This window comes from Anser brachyrhynchus (assembly GCF_964034855.1).
Source record: "Anser brachyrhynchus genome assembly, chromosome: 3".
NCBI lineage: Eukaryota > Metazoa > Chordata > Aves > Anseriformes > Anatidae > Anser > Anser brachyrhynchus.
The window spans coordinates 110,098,610-110,121,900 of NC_137696.1; the positions used below are offsets into that span (position 1 = coordinate 110,098,610).

Sequence of the window (23,291 nt, forward strand, 5' to 3'; positions counted from 1 at the left end):
TCTCCCAAAAATGCTATATAATTAATCCTCAAAGGATGAAAATGTATGTGGCTTCGCTACACAAAGAAGTTACCACGTATCAGCTGCTCTGTCACAGTTAATATGTGTGTTCTAACACAGCACTAAGTATCTTACGTTTATTATGGAGGCTGTTGTCTTGATTCTTCAGTTACTTGTTTGTGTGTTGAATCCCAGCTGAAAACTGTTGTCCAAAAAGGTTTGTTCATGATTACTGGTATAATAGCAGAACTAAGAATCAGAAACCAAAAGTCCCAACCCCTATTTTCCCTTGTCCTCCCCCTAGTATGTGTGTGACAAATAACCAAACATATTTGTTAAGTGAGTTGTGGATGTTTTGTTTTGTTTTGTTTTTGACAGCTTGCAAAGAATATTGGGAATGCTGGGTTTAATGAGATTATGGAATTCTGTCTGCCGGTTGATGAGATGATAAAACCTAATCCAAGCAGTGATATGTAAGTAAAATCCACTACTTCTGAAAAAGGCAGGCATTAAATTTGACATTGCTAATGGCTTGTCCCATCGTTGTTTGCACCAGCATGCCATGGAAAATTTGTAATACCTTAAGTAGAACCTTACAGCCAAGGAGTAAATTTTTTATTTTTCTGATGCTTTGCATGTCTCTTTTATTGAACTTTATATGATCAGACCTTCAGTAATAGTTGGGATTATGTTACCAGCTCTCTTGATTATGAATTGTGGGACACAGAAGAAATTAAAGATGACTTGTTGAGAATTTTAAAGATACACAAGGGCACAAAGATAGAGATTAAAACCAACTCTATTTGTTTTGTGCTTTTTAAACACAAAATAGAAATTAGAATGAAGTATACGTTTTCCCTGAAAGGTACTGAACAACTACTATGTAGAGACCCTTCGTAGGACTTCAGTCCATAACTACATAGAGTAACAAGAGAACATTTAACTGAATTCCTCAAAAACACTGAACTGTGATGGCAGAGACACAGCAAGGACAGCTGCTGACTTGGCTGCATCCTACGCTGTCATAAGAGAGGTGGTAAATAATGCAGAAACAAACCCAGAAGAAATGGCTTTGGATGCAGGTGATTCTGTTATCCAGACTTGCACCGTTCTGGCAGAGCTGATATTAAATGCTACAGTTTAAATAATTTTGCTTGCTTCTATCAATAATAATACAGACTATATTAATACTTAAAAGTACCAATATTTTTACCGAATGCTAAATTAATAGATTAAAATACTTTTTAAAAATGAGGCATTTTTTTAGAAGTCTTTTACTCTGAAAAATCTGTATATCAAATTTGTGGTTTTTTTTTTCATTAAATAGGAGCGTGAAAACAGACACTTTTTAAAACCATGCAAGAGTATCATCCTCTGTTTTAGGAAAAAGAGCTATCCATTGATTCAATCTATTATTCTTCAGATTATTTTTTTCTTTTTGCCCACTATTATAATATCTAGATGATAAATTTTGGCTTTGTCAAATGCCTTCTGTGCAATGTTGTGTACATCCCAAGAGCTGGTAAGCAGTTATGCTTGTGAGATGCATGCCAGATCCTGTCGTAGAGTGATGGGAAAAGGAGTAGCTGCTTGTTAGTTGTGCATTAACAGCAAAAGTGGTAAGTCATGTACTGATTCAAGTGTACTAAGTGAAAGGTTTCACCTCAACTTAGAGGTGAAACTAAAAACTCCACTACATTCTCCCTAACTGTTATAGCTGTGGTGAATAGTTGCTTTACAGAATGTAGCCGCTGCTGTGAATACAGATCCAAAGCCTGGATAGCCTGCACAGAGGTATAAGACAGATTTTCTTATCCCATGCCTTCTATCCCTTTTCAGCACTTGCAGGAGTACAAGTCAGGTAAACAACCTGTAAACTGCTGTTAGCAAACCAGGATCATGAAGCTTTGATGTATTTTCTGTGTGTAAAACTGAGTATTCTTGATCTCAGTATTACACCAGAGTTCAGAGGGGAAAACTTATGGTGTGTGTCCATATTGTAGTTACATTTCATATGGGAAATACAAGACTCGATGTCTTACATGCATATTTAAAAAGAAAAATGACAATGAATGAGAACTACAATCTTTCTCAGATTTTATTTCAAATGACTTGCATGTATTTATGGAAATTCTAACCATCTTCTGCTAAAAATTATAAAAGTAAATTATATTCAATTTCAGGAATGCAAGAAAAGATTATATTACTGCCAAGTATATTGAGAGAAAATATGCAAGGAAAAAGCACGCTGACAATGCAGCTAAATTGCATGCTCTTTGTGAAGCTGTCAAATCAAGAGACATTTTTGGGTTAGTCCAAGTATATGCTGACGGTGTGGATCTCACAGAAAAAATTCCACTGGCCAACGGGCATGTAAGTGTGGTAAATTTTATTAGAAAAAAAACATTATTAAAAAGTTCAATATGCTTTCATAATAAAAAAAGAATTTTGTTTTCTTATTTGAGGCTAAGGTTTGAAATGCTGTTCTGAACATTTGTTTCTTTAATGCTGTAATTTAATCGTAGCAAAAGAAGATACTAAAGATTTTAATCTAACATTGTTTCATGATACTATAATATTTAAAATGTTTTTAAACATTAATTTTTTCAATAATGTATTTGCTTTTTCAAACTCATTTGGTTTATTCAAGGGAACAAATGGGAAGGAACAAAGGTTTTGCAAGGAATATTTTAACGGCAACATGTTGGAATATTTTGAAATTAAATATTTTAATTGATCTAATTTATGCCTTATTAAAATTTCTGCTTCTCTGTAAATCAGAAAAAAAAATTGTTTATTTTATTTTTATTCTTAGGAGCAAGATGAAACAGCACTTCACCTTGCTGTTAGATCAGTTGATCGGACATCCCTCCATATAGTTGACTTTTTAGTGCAGAACAGGTAAGTGTATTGAAAACTATTAAATTGTTACTGATGCTGCTTTTCCATCAAGTAGTATCTAAAAACAATTCTAGTATTTGCAAATCTAATATTATTCTTTGAAAATCGTGTAATGAGAGAGGTTTACTAATATAGAGTAGGAACGAACCTTATTTTAATCAATTTTCCTCTTCTTTCCTGTACTCCAATAGTGGCAATCTAGACAAGCAGACATGTAAAGGTAGCACAGCCCTGCACTACTGCTGTCTGACGGACAATGTTGAGTGCCTCAAATTGCTGCTGAGAGGGAAAGCTTCTATTGAAATAGGTAAAAGGGTAATGTTCAATTTCATATTTGTAACTGCTGCAGGTAGGGAAAAAGTGAGTGCATTTTCTCCTCAGTTACTTAACATAATTCTATGAATAATATCATAATTTAAAAAAAAATCAATATTCATTGTTCATTTCAAATTTAAAGTTGACTTATACATAAATTTGTTTAAAAGCAAGTGTAACATTAAGTATGTACCAAGGTTTTCAACTGATGTCTTGTTGCCTAATTATATACAGCCCTTTCATGGCTATCATTCCATATATGTGGCATGTAGAGTTGCTACTGATCCTCGTGTTCAGAGGGATGCTATTAGTTTGATCTCCATGTGGAGGAAACAGATTAATTTTAGAGTGTGTTGGTGTAGTAGTTCGCTATGTATCTGCAAGTATATCTCTGTCTTTAGTAATGGACAGATTAATGATGACTCCTATTATCCTAACTTTCTTTTCTTGATGTAATAGCTAATGAATCAGGAGAGACGCCACTTGATATAGCTAAACGCTTAAAACATACTCACTGTGAAGAGCTGGTAAGTGTTGCATTTTTCCATATGTTTGTGCATTTATAAGCAGAATCACGTCTGAATATTTAAGGGTTTACAGTTGAATATTCAAAAAATCTATTCCAGACAGAATAGGCTTCTGCTTAAAAAAAACAATCAAGTTAAGTGCTTTTATAAAGAAAATTATATTTTTTCTTAAATGCTTTGGAAATGCTTAACTTCTCGGTGCCAGAGCATGATTCTGTTTGAGACGTTGGCCTCAAATCCACAGAAGTTTTCTCTGACATCCTGTTGAAATCAAATCACCATACTTTTTATTGATGAAGGCCACAGAAACAAAGTTCATCGCTACTTTTAGTAAACAAGAAAAATGGATTGATGGGGTTAAGATTCCTTGATAAGCGAGTCTGTATCAAAAAACCTGTGATTGCAGTTGATTTCTTTAACCTGCAATTTCTAAACTGAAGCAAATAGGATGTGGTGTTTCTTGTCAAAAAATGGAGAATGGGCCTGCAATGGGTAATGAAAAGGCTAGTTGCTTTTGATTTAGTTCTGTCGTGTTTGGGCGGAGCTTCATTCTTTGAACTCACCCCACTGCAGTAGCTTTCCAAATTACTGGAGTTTGTTCTTAAAATAAAGGTTATGTTTGTACTTAGAAACCAAGGTTCCTTCTATGTGTATTTTTTGTTTTAAAGTATCTTGTTTTAAAAATAAGTAATGCACATTCCAGTAGTGTCAACAGTCATCTTTTGTTCCTCAGCTTACTCAAGCACTGTCTGGAAGATTTAATTCTCATGTGCATGTAGAATATGAATGGCGATTACTCCACGAAGATCTTGATGAAAGTGATGATGATATGGATGAAAAGCTACAGGTTTGTATCAGAACGTTATTAATATTCTGTGCATATATCTGTGTAAATACAGTGTTCATAACAATCTCAACAACACTACTACTTAATGTAGGTATTAAGACATTGCAAAATGACATTCAATAATAAAATTCAGTAGCCCAAATTTTAGCTTCTGATTATCTTCATTTTCCTGTTTAATATAAAGTGAATAAAAAAATATGATCATGTGGTCATGATCAGATTGCAATTAGCTAGATGTGATATTTTTTCATAACAGACTCAATATACACATAGTATAGTAGTTATTGTTTCAACACATCAGGAGTATTTAGGCCTTCTGGTCATCAAGCAGGAGTACAATGAGCTAGGAAAATCGCCATTACAAAGAGAGGTACTTTACAGTATCTCCTCATTTTTGTGAGAAAGCTCCAGTCGCTGTCTCTAATTTTGGAACAAATCATGCATTGACTTGTCTTCAGCGGTGCTAAACTTTTGGATTAAATTAGGCGTGTTCATTAACAGTAGGCTAGGGTCTTAATTCTGAATCTTCCTCTAAAAATATTTTTGTTCTTCTCCGTTTTTATACCTTAATGGAGGTTTTGCACCTCTGGTGTTGGTGTGGTGCTACTGGGTCACGGGATGCCACAGAATGGCTGAGGTTGGAAGGGACCTCTGGAGGTCATCTGGTCCAACCGCCCTGCTTAAGCGGGGTCACCTAGAAGCAGTTGCCCAGGACTATATCCATTTGGCTTTTGAATATCTCCAAAGATGGTCATATTACAAATAGTCATATGACAAAGTATTCCGGTAGCATAGGAACTTTGTTCCATTTTAAAAAAACACAAATTTTCCGATTTTAGGCACCAACTTTAAAAAAGTGTTTAAGCACCTAAACGTACAGACAGGGAACAACAAGCTACCAAGTTTTGATACCTGAACAACACTGAAAAATGAACATGGTTTTTTTATCCCTTCTGGATACCCTGTCTGCATGGGGTTCTTCTCCCATGTCTTGTGTCCTTAAATCCAAGAGAGCTGTTACCTTGACTTTCACTGGACTTAGCAACGAAGAGTAAAAAACATGTCACGACCCATCCCTTTCAAAGCATAATTGCTACCTTCTGAGAATTTTCTTAAGATTTCTTCTGAGAATTTTGGTATCTGTGCAAGGATCTGTAGTCTGTGAGCTGTTAAATCCAGTTCTGGTTGAGTTTTTGTAGTATATCCCTCCATTTATCTATTCCTACTTACTGTATCACCATCCAGATTATAACAGCAATAATGATGACCTTTTTGATAAAGCAACTTGAAACCTTCTGGTATGTCGTGTTTTTGCTGTTGTTGTTTTTTCAGCTCTAAAACCTTTTAAGTACTTTACAACTAGATGTTTATCAAATCAATGCCTTTATGGAACACTGGGCCCTCTGAATTTTTATTTTTGATTTTTGATTCGTTTTTTCTTCACTTCCTTTATTGTTGCCAGTTGCCTTCTGCAGTTGTGTTCTTTTTTTGGTCCATCCCTTGAGTTCCACCGCATATAAGAAGTTATTTGCTACTCAGCAGTGAGGCTAAAGTAATGAAACTGCTACTTCACTGCCCGCTATTAATAAGCTTATACTACAGGGACTTTTGAAAGGAGATTAAGGACTATTAATCACAGGCTAGTGTCTGTGACTACATTGAATGCACTGGTGAATACTGCTGGTGCTTAGGATCACATCAGAGTTCTGTTTACAGGCATCAGTATATTAGGCTTGTCTCTTTCTGGTAAAACAATTTAAAAGATTTTGTTGTCTTTGTCAGAAAGGGTAGCTTCTGAATTTATAGCTTCTGAAACTGCACAAAAGTAAGCCTAACCTGAAAAAAGGCTAAAACAATACAACTGGTTTCTGCTGCTGTTCCCAGCTGCCTGGTCCTAGCTCATCTTTGGCCTCCATTCTGGCACACATTTGACCCTGTATCAAGCTGTTTCAGTTTGGTAAACCAGTGAAAAGCTAAGTCAACAAAACAAAACAAAAATTTCTGATGGTTTAGAAACCAGAAGCGAGCGTGGGCTGAAATGAATACCAGAACCAGGACAGTGGAGAGGTCAGGGAAGGGGGAGGGTGAGCCAGTGAGGAGCGAGTCTGCTAAATCAAAGTAAAGGTGGGGATTGATGTGGCTGGCTGTCACGTACATCATTCTGGTAAGTCTTTGAGCTGTTACGCTGTGCTGGAACAAGTCTAAAGGCCCTAAATGATCTATGCAGAGTGGGCACTAGATATATTTAGAGGAAAATTGATTGCTTATTCATGATACTGTTGGTGTAAATCTATTCTGCCCAAATGCTTTTACTCTAAATGGTCATTTTAATTTCATACAGACAGTACATCAGCTATGTGTTTATCTAACGCTATTTCTAAAGACATATTTATGCTCTCTGAACTATGGAATGTTGCAACCCACTCCTGCACTAGCCATATGAACTTATAACTCTAGCTATTTTAATTATCATTCGATAACAATAATCATCATGCTTGCTGTTGAAACAGGAAAAATAATGCTAAGTGTGCATAGCAAACAGATGACTTGCTGCAAATCTCAAAGACAACTAATTAGAGCTCATTTGATAATGTGCAGGAGTTGAGCAATGTTCCATCCCAGCTGCCAATTAAAGTAATCTCGCTAACTGATCCTGTGATACTAGTGAGCTAAAAAGAGTTCATGAGAAGTTTGGGCTCCTAATATGTTGTAGGTTGAGCTACAGGTAGGGTACTTAAATGCAGTTCTGTTCTGTTTTTGAGATGATCGTAATCTATTTTGGGCTGAACACTACTGGATGAGGCTTAGGTTTTTCAGTTGTTTCTGTGTTTTTGAAAATATTACCTGGTATTTTTATGCAGGAAAACTTTCCTTGATCTGGTTTGAATATTTATATTACCTATATTATCTATAGCAGCGTAGCCCTATGTATATATAGGATACAGTATTATCTTAGGCACACTTCTGTCTTGAAGAGGGTGGAATGTAGATTCTAGATTATGTATTAGCAGCAATAAAAATGCATTTTAGAAGCCATCTTTACTGTCTAGAACCTAAGAACTTTCCATTAATAAATAAAGTGAGCACAAATAACGTGGTATCAGTGAGCACTGTTGTTATTGTGTTTAAGCAACCCAGTCCTAATCGGAGAGAGGACAGGCCTGTCAGCTTCTATCAGCTGGGATCAAACCAACTTCAACCTAATGTAGCATCGTTGGCAAGAGATGCGGCGAACATTGCTAAGGATAAGCAAAGAGGATTTATGCCAAGTATATTACAGAATGAAACGTATGGAGCAATACTCAGTGGCAGTCCACCTCCCATTCAGCCTGCAGTACCTGTTACAAGTAGCGCACCTCCTCTACCTCCAAGGAATATTGGCAAAGGTATTAACACTGGAAAATATCACTGTATGAATGGGATCGTAACAATTTTTTCATTATGTTTTTAAGCTTTCTTTTAGCATTGTATTGCACAGGTAAGTATTGTAATAGTTTATTAATGACTTCATCTTGCATACTTGGAGTTAATCTACCCAACCAATTCTGGGTTTGATTTTCAGTGTACCTGCAAGAAAGTACACAACAATGTGTGGGAAAACAATGCACGGGTAACCTCAATAAAGTCAAACAATTTACTGGAAGGAGGGCTGCAGTGGATTTAGTTCAGCAAGTACTTTTTGATTGTATTTCATCTTTTCACACTTCAGTTACTTCAAGATGTCATTGTCAGAGTGAAAATTTAAATATGTAAAATTTCCACAGCATTTGGCTGCTGTAGAAAAACATTTTAATACCTGGGAAAATGGAGAGTGTATGCAGAATGTGAGAGATTTTAACATCGCAAAATCTTTTCTTAATAGAAATGTGCTTCAGGGTTGATGAAATAAAAGGGAACAAAGTATGTGGTTCACGATGTGAAGAACTGGATAAATTACAGAACTGTTAGCTGACTGAAAATGTAACTGCAGGTGATTAGCTGAACAATGAAAAATGTACTGGTCTCATCCCAGTTCAGAAAGATTGTGTGCTTGCAAAATTTACCACTAAAGCTGAGACTGTGAACCTCATTCTTATGTTCATATATAATCTGTTTGGATTGTGTTGGAGAAGTGTAGAGAAATTTATACAGGTTATCTTTATGCAGTACACATTCAGTGTGTACTGAATCTCTCATGTATGCTAAATTTATGTAATGTTAAATTCCAGAAAAATGACTGTGTAAACACATGATTTTCTATCCTGCTTTGATTGAAACTCCACATCAGGAGATACGAGTGGGTAATGTTCTAGGCGTATATGAGGAGTGTCTGCCTTTGGAAGCACTACACAGAGGTTAAAATACCTCCATACAACAACGACTATGTCTGAGATTGCAAACTGAACATTTGTGTAATATGAAAAGTCAGTTGTTGGTCCCACAGGAATGGCTGCAGCACGGAAGTCGGATAAAAATCTGTTGTCTTGAGGGCAGAAAGGCTGGAAGCAGTAGAACAGCATGGTGTTGCACTACTTCGAAAGGGTGGTGTGAGACTGGGAGAAGTTTAGCAGCATATAAAACTAAGTTCCTTAACCAAGGTGGGATTCCTTTCATCTAACATTTTTGCATGAAGTCTAAACTTAATGTCATTTTACCTGACAAAAAGGAATGCTTCCCCCACCAAACAGGAAAATTCGCCTAGTTTCTTGGGTTTTTTTTTTTGTCTGTGAAGGAGTTTGTACTATCTGTTTAACTGTTAGATACTATCCCTAAATTAGTAATACAGTTGGATAAAAAAGACTCTCTTAAAAAGAGAGTTAAAAAGACTCTTTTACCCTTTGATGTTATTTTACCCATGGCAAACCACACTATTTCACCCACTGTTTGCCCTTGATTAAATGACACTAGAAATAGTGTCATTTTAAATTTACTCCCAACCCCAGACTTTTTGGCACCAGTATAGTGCAACTCCCACTAAGAAAGCATGCTGCCTGGCTCAGAGAGATTATTAACTCATATTCTTTACTCTAGCAATGTATTAGCCTATTATTTTATATTTTCAGTTAAAAGCTATGATAGCGTCACTGATCTCAGGTTCTTGTTGATTGCTGTTGTTGTTGGTATGCTTATGATGTAGTATTGTTACTCCTTTATCCTCTTAGCCTTAAGCTGTTCTCCAAGTCTTTTGAGCCTTGTACGCTTCTCCCTGCAACCTGATATTTATTCATACCTTACTCTGTTTCATCTTTTCTTAATATGATGCTCATGCTCTGAGTAGGGAAACGCGACGCGACAAGTGCAAAATATTGACCTCATGGTGAAAATCTATAGTGTGTTTTATGAAATGGAGATGCAGCTCTTTAGCCTAAGAATGGAATCATTTAGGAAGCCCTGAGGAAGCAATACTTCGTAACTGATACTAGTTTCATGACTAGTTGTCAGAGCTTCTTGTTTGGGTGAAATTCAGTTTTTATTTGGAATCGACATAAAACTGCTGTTTCACTTTGAGTCAGCAATGTCTGCTAATACTCAAGGTGAGGTCCTTTCCTTGGACTACCTGAGATAATTACAGCTATCAGTCAGGGATTAAAGAGGGTAGCAAGATGTGCCTTCTCTACTTGTTAAGAAATCTCTGCTTTTCAAGTGTTGACATATTTTAAAGTAATGACTGGAGACAAACGTTAAGGTAAAGAGTTAGTAAGACTCAACCAGAAACTTCCATGTAATTTTTTACAGCAGACTCTGATTTCTGCTCTGGCATTCCTGCAAGATGGCAGTGGTTCTGATTTTGTGAATGTAGTGTATAGCTGAACCATTTTTAAAAGCACGGGTGTGAATATTAACGCTTTGTGCTTAGGGTAAGTAATAATAATAATGTAGTATTTTCCTCTCTTTTTAGTCCAGCCTTCAGTTCTTGGCAGTGGTATTCAGACAATTTCTTCATCTAATACAATGTGGAAGACAAATTCTTTAGGAGTGGAAAGTATAAGCAGGCAGAGATCTTCATCTGATCCACCAGCTATTCATCCCCCTGTGCCGCCATTGCGTGTAACATCTACAAGTATGTTTCCACTTTCCCCTGTTTTCCCTTCTGCTGTATCTAATCATAGTTGGCTTATTTTTCCATTTTCACAACTCATATTTCCTCTTTTGGTGACTGTAGCTTCGGCCTATCGTTCCCATCCAGTAACTTCGTATGAACTGTCTTCTCTGAAATCCCAGTGAATGGTGCAGTGCAGGGTCAATGGGAAGTAGTAGCTATTACTAGAGCTAAAGAGCTTTCCACTTTTATATGTAGTTTTAATGATGCATATCTCACTAGTGAGCTGTAAAAATAAGTGTTACATGTAGGCCTGGGGCTATGTCTCCACATTGTGCATAATTCTTGAAGATCATAGGAGTGTAAAAAAGATGTTTTAATGCATTGCCAGCTGCTGTTGTGTTGGTTTCAAGAATTCAATAGAAATTTAATTAATTACTAAATATAATGTGAAGTTTCTTTTGACTAGATGCTAATCGTAACAGGATTTTTAAAAAGGAATTTTCTCTAAACAAAATTTCTCAGGCACTTGCTCAAATACTTTTCCATCAAACACCAACTGAAGGCCTTGATTGAGCCAACAACATCAGTTTAAATATAGTCATATTCTTGAAAATGTTAGGTCAGAATAACTTTGGTAACACTAGAGAATTTTCTTTGCTTGTACTTTAATGCTTTGATGAATTGAAGTATTTGTGAGCTCTCTGATCTTGACTAGGCGAAACAAAATACGAACCTCTTTCTGAAGAGGTCTTCCTTCCAATGGAAGGATTACTTCATGTTTTAAGTTGTTGATTACAAGTAGTAAAGCATTTTTCTTTGATGAAGATAAATCCTGTAACAGGAAGACCTGTGGATGAGAACCCAAGAGACAAAGTGGTAAATAGAAGTCTAATTTCTTTTCATTGTCTAACTTTTTTCTATAGATGTGCTTTCTCCAGCACCACCGCCTCCAGTGGCAAAGACAGCCAGCATTATGGAAGCTTTGAACCAGCAATCTAAACAGCAACCAGCTCCTCCACAAACTAAGCCAACCCCACCACCACTGCCCCCACAACCTCCTAGTAGAATCTCTCAAAGAAAACCTATTTCTGGGTAACTGATGCCATTTGAGTACTTAATGCATATATTTCATAATGATTAACTTTTCAATTTTATGGTATATAACATGCAAGTCATCTGTAAAGCATGCAGTCTTTGCCAATGGTGTGTTCTAACGTATATGACTGAAGAGAAGACAGATACTGAGGGAGCAGATTACAAGGATTCCCATGGTAAAAACAGGACAGCGTAGCAATTTAATATTGTATGACTTGCACAGTATCTATGGAATGCTTAGCCCTGATGGAAATAAGAAGCCCCCCAAAACAATCCATTTCTATTTATCTTCTAATAACAATAGATAAGGGAATATTATGTCTGATTGTGCCATTTGTTGTTCACATGCTTATCCTCTGTTCAGTTCCATTCAATATTTTCATTCATGGAGGGAGCTGAGACTTGGAATAGAGAATACGATCTTTCAATTTGCAAGAAAAAGATGTTAGGAGTGACAAATGTACTGGTGAATTGGATTATACCTAAGCTAACCTTGAAAAAACATAGTAGTAGTCTGGAAAGAAGAGGGTTGTCATTTAGTAAGCAACACTTAGTACTGAAGAACAGCCAACTACAAAAATGGAGTATGGAGAACAGCTAAGTATGGTTAAGCAAAAGTCTTCAAGAGAAGAATCTGCAAAGACATGGTGAATCATGAATAAAAGTAAATAAGAAGACTCATGCTGTTGTGGAAGAGGCAAAGAGAAGGAGTATTGTTTGATTATAACCTGCAAAATTTAGGAGTTATTTATTCCAATTGGCTCAACATCAGTAATGTCTCAGCTGGACTACTGTATTCAGTTTTGGTTATTGAATTAAAATAAAGATACAAAGTAGTAAGGCCAAAACCAGGGAAGAAAATAAGGTAATTAGAAGTCTAGAAAATATGGCCTGTGATAAAAGTTTGGAAGAAGTAAGAGTCTCTCATCCTTAAAAAAAAAAAAAAAAAAAAAGGAATTGGAGCACAGATGCAGGTCTTTAAACATATAAAGTACTGCATCACGCCGTTCCTTTTTACATCTCGTGGTGGCTCTAAAAAGAAAACTTCTAAGTTGTAACAAGAATAATGTAGACACTATGTAAAGCTTTCCCAAAGTAAGCATAGTGAGATATGTTAGTAAATTGTCTTGGAAAATTTTGGATTCTTAGACGCTGAATGTTTGGTAGAGTATCGCCTAAGCAAGTCTAGATGGTTAGCAAGTATGCATACGTGTATATGTGAGATAATACATACGGCTGATGCTTTGTGAGTGAAAGAAGCAAACAACCATTGAGTTTCCTTTCTAGCCTGTTGATTGCATATACCAAACGAAGTAAAAGGGAGAAGCAACTTCCTGAAGTTTGCTATAATGTACACGATTATAGTTCGCTATAATGTACATGATACATATTTTTAACAAAGCACACCAAAGAATTTTTAAAAAATAATGTTAAGAACTTCAGAACTTAGGAAAAGAAAATCAGCTTTATAAAAACTGCAGAAATTGAATGTATGTAATTCTTCTGCCTTACGTGTTTAGATTAGGTGCAGTTTACCATTGGCCTAACAGGGAAGCAAACTAATATTTTAAAACAAAATACCAGACACTGGAATATACTGAAGATGTTACAAGAATTTTATAATCTGGAAAATAGTCTGAATTCTTGTGGTTGGAGTTCTTGTTTGTTTCTTAAATGGAAAATTTTCTAATTTCTTTTTGAACAGGACTGAGAAGTCATCTGGCTTAGCAAACAAAGGGCAGTCTAGAGGACTTGGGTCTCTACAACAAAGTGGTAATGATGCTTTAGAGATTCATTTTACTGTAATTAAGCTATTGTTATTACAACTTCAAGGAGAGTGTTTTTAGTTTACCTTGTACATTTAAACACAATCGGTACCAGCATTTTTGTTTCTTTTCTTGATTGCGTAGGCCCTTAAGCTTAAAGCTTTTCTGCATGAGGACAATTAATGTCAGCAGTGGAACCATGTAGCGAGAATAACAAAATGATTGAGGTTGGAAAGGACCTCTAGAGGTCATCTGGTCTAGATCCCTGCTCACAGGGGATTGCCCAGGACCATGTCTGAATGGGTTTGCAAGGTCTTCCAGGGAAGGAGACTCTGCAACCTCTCTGAGCAGTCTGTGCTAGTGCTTCATCACCCCCACAGCCGCCTTCTTTCTAGGCTAAACAATCCCTGCTCTTTCAGCCTTTCCTCCTATGATAGATGCTCCAATACCTTAATCATTTTTGTGGCCTTTTGTTTCACTCCTTCCAGTAAGTCCACATTTCTTCTGTACTGGGGAGCCCAGAACTGGACAAAGCAACCCACGTGTGGCCTCACCAGTGCTGAGTAGAGGGGAGGGATCAACTCCCTCAACCTGCTGGTGATACTTTGCGTAATGCAACCCAAGATACCATTAGCTGTCTTTGTAGCAAGGGCATGCTGCTGGCTCATGTGCAGCCAAGCCCTCCAGGTCCTTTTCTGCAGAGCTGCTTTCCAGCTGGGTGGCCCCCAGCACAGCCTGGTACCTGGGGTTTTTTCTTCCCCAGGTGCAGGACTTTGCACTTCCCCTCGTTAAATTTCCTGAGGTTCCTGTAAGTTCTTTTCTTCAGCCTGCTGAGGTCCCTTTGGATGACAGCACAACCTTTTGGCATTTCGGCTATTCCTCCCAGTTTTGCATCATCTGCATGCTTGCTGAGAGTACACTCTGACCCATCAACCAGATTTTCATCTTGGTCTCTGGACCTGGGGTTCCTGAAGGCCAGTCTTGCTAATAAAGACTGAGGCAAAGAAGGTGTTCGGTACCTCAGCCTTTTCTATGTCCTTCATAACCAGGTCACACATCTCGTAGCAGTGGGTCCACGGTTTCCTTAGCCTTCCTTTTGTCACACATGTGCTTAGGGAAACCTTTCTCCTTGTCTGATATCCCTGGCCAGATTCAATTCCAACTGGACTTTAGCTTTCCTGATGTCATCTCAACTCACCTACACCCCCCCCACACACACACACACTCAAAGGATGCAGTAGGAAAGCTTTAGTTAGTTCACTCTCATTTAATTGTGTCATAAACGAGGCAACGGGCAAGGCCAAAATACATTTTTACATAGAAAAAATGTGATTGTAGTTTTAAAATGCAAACTTCGTACATCACATCTAATTAATGAAATTGCAAATTGATACTGCTTTTGTAGTGGTTTTAGTGGAAGTTCTTCTACCCAGTCTGTTCTTCCACTGCATATGTTATGTTCATTGGTTCGTATTGTGATTCTTTATGTCCCTTCAACATATCCACAGAGTGGAAATTTGCAATCATTACCAGAATATGTCAGAAGTCTCCTGTGAATGGTACAGCATCTCAATAAAGATGGGATTTATTAGGAAGGAAAGGTTCTAAAAGTTTTCAGTCTGTAGAGAGTGGGTGAGGAGATGGAAAATTTGGTTCTGGTGTCATCTGTTTTGTAGGCCTTTTTCTCTTTTAGCATAACTGTGATATTAAAGGTTTTAGGTAATCCTTTTTGGGGAAAAAATGTCTTCTTTGGTAAGGAAAAGGGTAGAAATATCAGTGTGAATAAAAAAGAAAGCCATTAAAGATGAAATACTCATGGTATATATAATCCTTTGTATTCTCTAATTAAGAATAATGAATTTGGTTTCGATTTGTATCATTGCTCTTGCTTTTTTCTCTTTTTAAAGCATGCCTAGGATTTAATCATTTTACTTACTTTAGCAGCAGGAGAATCTTCTTCTGTATGTGAGATCCCAGTAACACAGACTGGTTCTACAGTAAATACTTTGGCACAGATCCAGCCACCAGCACCAATGCCAAGGAAATCACAAATAGTAAGTAGACAAACTAGGTTTAGATTTTATTAAAGCTTCCACACACTGTCAAACACACAGCTGATATAATAGTCTGTTCTGTTAGAAATAAAGCATGTGAACCATGCAAAATACAAAACCTCTATCCTCTTAAATGTGTGACTTGTAGTATTTATGAAAATGTTGCTTCTCTTCCATTTCTTATGCAATGATACGTGATTTTAAATGAAAAAAGAACACCAGCAAAAAACAAGGAGAAACCAAAGACAAAGCTTGGATTCATTGCTTGTGTCTGAATTTGTAGAATTTATGGTTTGATTTATTGGAGGTAGGTAAGCTTGATAAGAGAATAGTAGGTCACTTGTAAGCCGCATGCAACTCAATTCTTAAACTTGAGTGAAGTAAGTAATAAGGGAGGTTTTTTGCTCATCTTTACAATGGAAGTAGATACACTTGTTTACATAGGTGGACCAAATGGCTTCAGAAAAGACTAGTAGGAGCCAAGCTCAAAACAAAAGAAATTGGAACTTTGTGGAATTGCTTCACTTTACAACTCTTTGTTATGCGTTTGGCGGGTGACAGGAGGGAAATTCATTGGAGGTTACTAAACACACAGAAATCACACCTGATGTGAGGCATCCCAACCAGAATCATAGAGTCATTAAGATCACCTCCAAGATCATCTGGTCCAACCATAAGGTTGTTGAAGGGGGAAAGGGAAGGCTGTAAGTGCTGGATTGGAAATATTGTGTATTCTTCTTCTCTTCCATCCTCCCCTAACCGTACAGTGACTGTTAAAAAAGAGATACTGGACTTAGACAGACTCTTGATCTGATTGTGTGGTCTTTTTTATTCTTATTTAGGTCCATGAATGGTAACACACATAGTAGTGTCAATATTTATATTCTTGTACTGGTGTAGGTGAAGGGACATATTTCTGGATGTCAGTTTTGCTGTTCCATTATGTGTAGTTCAATTGACTCTTTGGCCCTTACTCCAATTTTACATTGTTTTCTTGTGTGGCAGACATAAAACATTTATATGCTTGGTCATGACAGTATTTCTCTGCAGCGAGCAAATCGCAATACAGAGAGCTCGTGCTCTTGAGATGCTGTACGTGACTAGATCGGGGCTGTTTTATGCTTTAAGGTCTGTATAGTTTAGTAGGTAAATAATAAACTGAGAGGTAGGAGCTGTACTGTTCCTGGCTCTTTGATTATGTTATTAGTGGGCTGCAATAAAACATCTTACCTTCATTGGTCCTCTGTCTCTCTTCATTCATTTTTATTTAACCATGTCTACTGAAATAGTAACTCTCCAGGACAGGACTTCTATGTGTGCATAGCCTTGCACATTTGTTTTGAGTTTCTAGAACCCCTACTAGCTTTTGTCATCTGATAATGCTGAAAAAAACACAGAGACATATGGAGTTCATCTTGCATTAGTTGGGATTATAAAATCTTCAGTTTTCTTGCCGCTCCCCCTCTTGTTTAACCAAGTTACTGTCTGTCTTGCATCAAAATAACTTTCATGGTCTAGGCTGCAGTAAAATTTAATGGTCTGGTTAGTGAAAAATGGCATAGCTATCCCTTTAGCTTAGATGCACTAAGGGAATGACATATTTACTCCGTAAAGCTGTTGAACTCTGATCACAATTTCCATTGTGTGCTCTGGGATTCAGTGCTGGCTACATCCATTGAATACATTATCAGTTCTGAAATAGCTCTCTACCTGGCTCTCTGTATAAGTTAAGGTTGTAGTAGTTCTCTGTCTTTTTCTTGTTTTGTTTTACAGAGCATATTACTTATGTGTGAATGGGTTGTCCTGGCTGTTTTTTAGGAACAGTATGTCTCCACTCTCAGGTTAATATTAGCTGCACGTCATATGAAGAACAAATCCAACTCTCGAAATATCTCTAGGGCAGAATTTTGTGACTGAGAAAATCAGCTGGATAATTTTCTTCTGTCATAAGACAGAGAAGTAAGAGAAACCTGGCTCAGGGGGGTGTGTGCTAGTTAAGGTGCTTTAGCTAAATCAATCTAGCTAAAGCATCTTAGCTGAGATTTAGTCAAGGGCCCCTCGGCTAAAGAGCTTTAGCTAGATCAGTCTAGCTAAAGCACTTTGGCTAAATCACTCCCTTTAGCCTTATACTTCACCCTTTTTTGCGAAGTCTGCCAGAGAATCTGGAAGCCAAACCAGATTTAGGAAATGATTGCAGAAGTGATTCTTGAGTAAAGAAAAAAGAGGCCTCGTTACAATGCACGTGCAGCCAGTGAGTTACCTGCTATGCAGTGCGTTTGCCCAGTAGCCCATTTTTCAGGAGGAAAGTTCCTGATGCTTCTCTTTTTTTCCTTAGTGTATGCTTGAGATTTTTGAAACCATATTGTGGACATGCGGAAACCTTCCCTGTTAGTCTCCTGGGAATGGGGATGTGTTTTAATTTCCATGACTTCTAAAGAACAAGAAACACCTGTGATTACATCCCTTTGAAGTCAGTAATTATGTCACTGTTGTGCTGATGTGAAGCTCTTTCCTCTTGAACTAAAAGTTGGTTGTGGTTTGAACCTTAACTTGACTGAGATGAGGCAGAGCCCCTGTGACACTGTGCAAGGCTGTCAGCTCCCTGGGGTGTGCCCACAAATAGAGCCTGAGGGCATTCCTGGTCTGGGCAGGTCAGGTTTTCTAATACTGAAATGCAAATGGACGCTTGTAAGGAGAGTAACAATCGCGCTACCTCCCTACTTCCCCATCCCCTTTTTTCTGCATGGTGCTCAGCTCTGGCAAAGTGGCACCTTAAGAGGCTTTGTCCACAGCAGAACATTTGGCTGGCCAAAAGAAGCGGACTCGTCGTGGATGGTGTCTCTTCTCCCCTCACAAGCTTCCAGCTCCATGGCTGGCCTGAGTAGAGATGGGGACCAGTCCCCGGGGAAGTTCAGGACGGTGGTGAGACCTGCTTCTCAGTACCCCACCTGGAGCCTCTGTCCCAAATACCCACTGCAGTAACAGCCATCTGTTGACCTAACTGGCACTTGCAGCTCTGCTCTGGCATCTGAAGGTAGAAAGGAAAGGTTTTTGCTGGCTGAGGCTGGGGAAACTGGAGGAAAGGGTAGGTTGACACAGAAAGATTATGCTCTGCCTCCAGGTCCTGTGCTCCTTGCATGGAAAGACGATGCAGGTAGCATTAGTGTTAATCTGCAACAGGGATTGAGAAGGCTGAAAACAAACGCAGCAGGTAGCAGAGAGTGGAAACAGGCCAGGTTGCACGTGGAGAAGCATGAGGTTAGGGTGGTGGATGCAAAACAATTGCAGCATCATTTCAAACAGAACACAACTAGGATTGGAGTCCCACTCAGTAGTGAAATACTGCAACTCCCTACCAAACAGCAGTGTGACCTTTGCAATTGGAACACCTCTTCTGTGGCTGGCAGTCCTCAAAGCACTACAAAGAGCTTGAGGACATTCTGGGGAGTTTGTAGACTGTTGAGAAGGGTTTAGTAAATTAAGAAGGGACATACTGACAGGTGCCTCAGGCCTCTTTCTGACAACACTGGTGTTACACTCACCGTGTAGCACTTGATCACCCCATCCGCTGAATAAAATCATACCTGCCTGAGTGGTATAGAGCTCTGAAAGCAGGCTTAAGTGAGCAAAAATGGAAGCTCACAAAGGGAAATCTGATCCACGCTGGTGACATAGTGGTTCTGAAAGGCTTTGGATGCTGCCAAATTCAGCCTGAATCCTGAGCACCCAGTATAAATGATCTAGCTGAACTCTAACCCATGAAAAATAATTGGTAGCATCTCTGCTGCTTGCTTTAGATCACCTTCAAGTCTATTTTGATTCTTCCCTGCTTATTATTTACACTTACTTATTTTTATATTTCAGTCAAAAACTAAACCCAAAAGAGTAAAAGCGATTTACAACTGTGTAGCAGATAACCCAGACGAGCTAACTTTTTCAGAGGGTGATATCATTGTAGTTGATGGTGAAGAAGATCAGGAGTGGTGGGTGAGTATTTCGTATTTTCTATCAACATACTTCGAAAGAAATGAAATCTAGAGGTTGATGCTGACTTCAGAAGATCCCTGTTGGGTTTCCAAAAAACAGGAGAAGTTTCATCTCATGGAAACTTGATTCCAAATGTTTCTTTTGTTTAAAATTCAGGCTTCAGATAAACTTTTAGCTTTTCTCAGGAAAAGTTTTTACATTCAGGAAAAATCAACACCTGATTAGTAGGGTTCACAATACACATGGGACGTGATCTGTGTGACTTAAGGAAACTCTTGGGTGGGTGTCAGCAGTTTGAGAATCTGCTACTATTTCATCTTCCTTGAAGATGCTGTGTCGTGGTCCTCTGGAGACAGCTTTGTATTGTCCTCATTCTTTAGCTGACTGAGACTGAGAAATGGTCTATTCTGTGTGCTGGGAAACCATCTCAACTATGTATACCCCAGAACTGCAACAGCTAAAGAAGTCTTGGAAAGTTGTTATGCATGAAAACACTCGTTTAATTGTTAGCTAGCGAAGAGGAGAATTTCATATTGCGTCTAAATTGGCAATAATGTTGTATAAACACAAATAGATTAATGTAAGACCCAAAACGCTTGAGATCTGTTGAAGCTTGATCCATTCTTTCACCTTTCACTGACTGTTAAGAGAGGGAAGCAGAAGCAACTTAAAAGGTGCATGATATGGACAGGCTGCAAGGCATTCCAGAATGAAATGAAATGATGCAGCAGTAGTGCTGCATTAAGAGGTGTTACTTTTAAAGAATTGAGTAAGACAATAAAAAAAAAAAGTCTATAGTTGAGTAACAAAGGTCACTGGTATTCGTTCTGGTTGTAATTCCTTTTTGAGATTAACTTGAAAACCGTCTGAACTCTTGCAGATCGGTCATATTGATGGAGACCCCAGTCGGAAAGGAGCTTTCCCTGTCTCATTTGTGCACTTTATTGTTGACTAAATTGCTACTGATAAGTGGAGACATTTCTCATTTCCAGCGGTCACAGAAATAAGTTCTGCTCTATTTCATTTCATCTACCTATCTGCAGACACCTTGCCAGAGCACTGCCCAAGTCGTAGGTACTGTAGCTTACTTTTTTATTACCATTGTTCTGATTTTGGGACTTTTAGAACTTTTTTCTATGTGAAAACTTCTCATGAGCAGTTTACAAAAACAATCAGAAAAAAAACCTCTTCCTGTATTTTTTTAAGGTGAACTGAAAAGCTTTAACAATCAAAATCCATGTGTGTGTGTCAACATCACAACATTATGAATTTTCTTTTCAAACCATTCGCTGTAATTTCACTTTCTGTTTTGTAACATGACAATACCACAGTTCAGTGTTGCTTCCCCAGTCAAAAGAAATTGTGTGCATCTGTAACAGGGCAGTGAATTTATCCAATTCTCAATACCGTTATAAGGATTCAGAACCAAAACGTGCAAGCTGCTGCATAGTTCTCAGTTGGACTCATTCAGCATCTTGCCATACTGGCTGTCATCCAGGATGTCAACTATTGCAGAAGAAACAATTTTAACTAGGTGTCTTTGGCCAGGTAAAAGTGAAAAAGTATTTCAGTTTACCACAGGAGAAACTTCTTTCTTTCAGAATGGATGTAGATATTTGCTTCAAGTTATCTGAAATCTGTGTTAGTCGTTGAACTTTCTAGTTCTGATTTTGTGAGCTTGAGACTGTTTCATTTTTCTAGGCTGCACGTGTGTGGAACCTGTTTTTTGAATGTTCTTTATGTATGTTACATCCATTTTGGTCATTTAATGTGACTACTGCTGGTTATCTAAACGATGGCAATATTACCGAGTTACTACATTAACTCAAGGATATGAAAACTGCACTTCCTGAAATGTACTTAATCATGATGATGGATTGCAGAGCATTTCTTACACTTGTATTATTATAGTGTTTAGACTTTTTTTTTTTAATCTTGAAATTTCTTAATCATCCACCAATGTGTTCGCACAGAGAACACATTTGGTGGAAGACTTAGGTAACTGTCCTTGGTCAATAAGGTCTCTGACACCTCACAAGTACACTACGTTATGTTCTGTTGTATAAAAATTTGTGTGCCACTACCTTGCAAACAATGATGGTTTGCTAACTCACTCTGTATTTATATAGTATACCCACATATATGGTAGCTACACTGTTGTTAAATTTGTTTTACTAATTTGTGAACAAAGGCTGGGCTATTGGTAACTCCCAAGTGGTTGATGGAAAACACCAATACACATCGGACGTCATTTTGATGTTGGCATATTGAGAGATTGTACCAGTTTTTGCTTATGCTACTGGGAAACATCTGATGGAATAGAGAAATCTATGTCTAGGTCAAATTGGCTTTGATCACGTTTTGTGAATATTCCATCTCTAGATTTATCGAGAGAACTTTGAATCTCTGACAAGTGGTGTTTAAATTGGCTGCTTCATATTTAACAGGACGGAAAATAGGCCACTGCATAGTCTTATTTGGAGAAAAATCACGTTGTGTTAATGCTGGAAGAGCAACACTGATCTTCCCGTGTATCACCTTTCCTGAATGGTACAGTTGGTTGATAGCCTCTCAAACGTGTGGGTACAGCCAGGTATATACTGACCTTTCATTTTCTAGATGCTGTTGCTGCAGTATAAATGGGGAACAAACTGGAATGTTTCAAGATATTTTTGTTGCAAGTTGAAGCAAATTAGTCTGTATTTTCAAAGTTCCCAGTAAGATGATAGAGTAATAGTTTAGCACTACAGTTTTATTCACTTACTGATATGTTCAGTTTGCAACACTATTTTGTATGTTTCTATCCCTGATAGAGTCTAGAGAGTAAATGGGCATATTATTTTGCACAGATCTCCTAATGTACAGTATTTTTAACACAGAATCTTATAGTGTATGTAACAACTCGTGAAGTTAAACAATGATGCGAATTTTCCTTAGGCTCTGCTAGAAGAGGAACACACTTTAAAATGTCACAATCCTGTTCACTAGTCACTTAGAAAACTTTTAGACTTCAGTGTGATAGCACTACCAGTGCAGACTGTTAAAATGTTGAGGACCAATAAGGAGCAGCTAAGCAAAATTTATCCCGAGATTTTCAACGTTTCTCAAAGTTTGCTTGTCCTCTGGCAGAGGAAAAAGAAATTCTAGAGCCTGTAGATATCTATTTATAATATAAAATTAAGAATTTTAAGTCCAAACCTTTGGCGTATTTCATACAACTTTTCAAATCTGATCAAGATAATGATTCAAAAAGCTGTTAATAGACAGACTATTAGGTTGCTGTGTTAACTGTTTAAAAAGGAGCAAATGACATTTAAAAATGCAGCTTAGAATGCTATGAGATGTATAATATTCGATTCAGTTGTTTTTATTTTGTTTAGTTGCAGAGCAACTGTATATATTGTATAACCGAAAATCAACTCTTATTTTCAATGTCCTGGATGCAGTGATTTATAATTAGAGCATGATTAATAAATTTTACTCTTGTTAACCAGTCAAATGTCTGGAAGAATAAAACTACTTTTAAAATCACGTGGGCTACTTCTCTTATGTAACTCTCCCTTGTTTTTCACTATGTAAAATGAGAAATACTAGTAGTAAGGGGGCAAAAAAAGTGCATCTTGGGGATTCCCAGTGAAATGTAAAAACTATGGAGGCAGCACACCTTACATTAAATTAGGTATGTAAAACACTAAATGTCTACTTATTACTACTTTTCTCTTGCTGTTTTAAGATCTATGTCAAGCAGAACTGAATTTTATATTAACAAATGGGTTT

General features: G+C 37.6%; 1 protein-coding gene across 4 annotated transcripts in view; it reads left to right on the forward strand.

Annotated features, from left to right (window-relative positions):
* ASAP2 (ArfGAP with SH3 domain, ankyrin repeat and PH domain 2) overlaps positions 1-23,045 on the forward strand; it is an 87,699-nt gene extending 64,654 nt beyond the window's left edge. For 2 of the 4 annotated variants that reach the window (XM_080585453.1, XM_080585455.1), the window contains 13 exons: positions 379-473; positions 2,184-2,373; positions 2,816-2,901; positions 3,093-3,208; positions 3,676-3,743; positions 4,477-4,590; positions 7,721-7,976; positions 10,469-10,630; positions 11,536-11,704; positions 13,413-13,480; positions 15,415-15,527; positions 19,392-19,514; positions 20,395-23,045. In XM_080585453.1, the coding sequence (XP_080441579.1) occupies positions 379-473; positions 2,184-2,373; positions 2,816-2,901; positions 3,093-3,208; positions 3,676-3,743; positions 4,477-4,590; positions 7,721-7,976; positions 10,469-10,630; positions 11,536-11,704; positions 13,413-13,480; positions 15,415-15,527; positions 19,392-19,514; positions 20,395-20,469 (1,635 nt within the window). In that variant the 3' untranslated portion in view covers positions 20,470-23,045. The remainder of the gene's footprint in view (positions 1-378; positions 474-2,183; positions 2,374-2,815; positions 2,902-3,092; positions 3,209-3,675; positions 3,744-4,476; positions 4,591-7,720; positions 7,977-10,468; positions 10,631-11,535; positions 11,705-13,412; positions 13,481-15,414; positions 15,528-19,391; positions 19,515-20,394) is intronic. The other 2 variants (XM_080585454.1, XM_080585456.1) reach the window with 2 other exon arrangements.
* Positions 23,046-23,291: the final 246 nt, after the last annotated feature.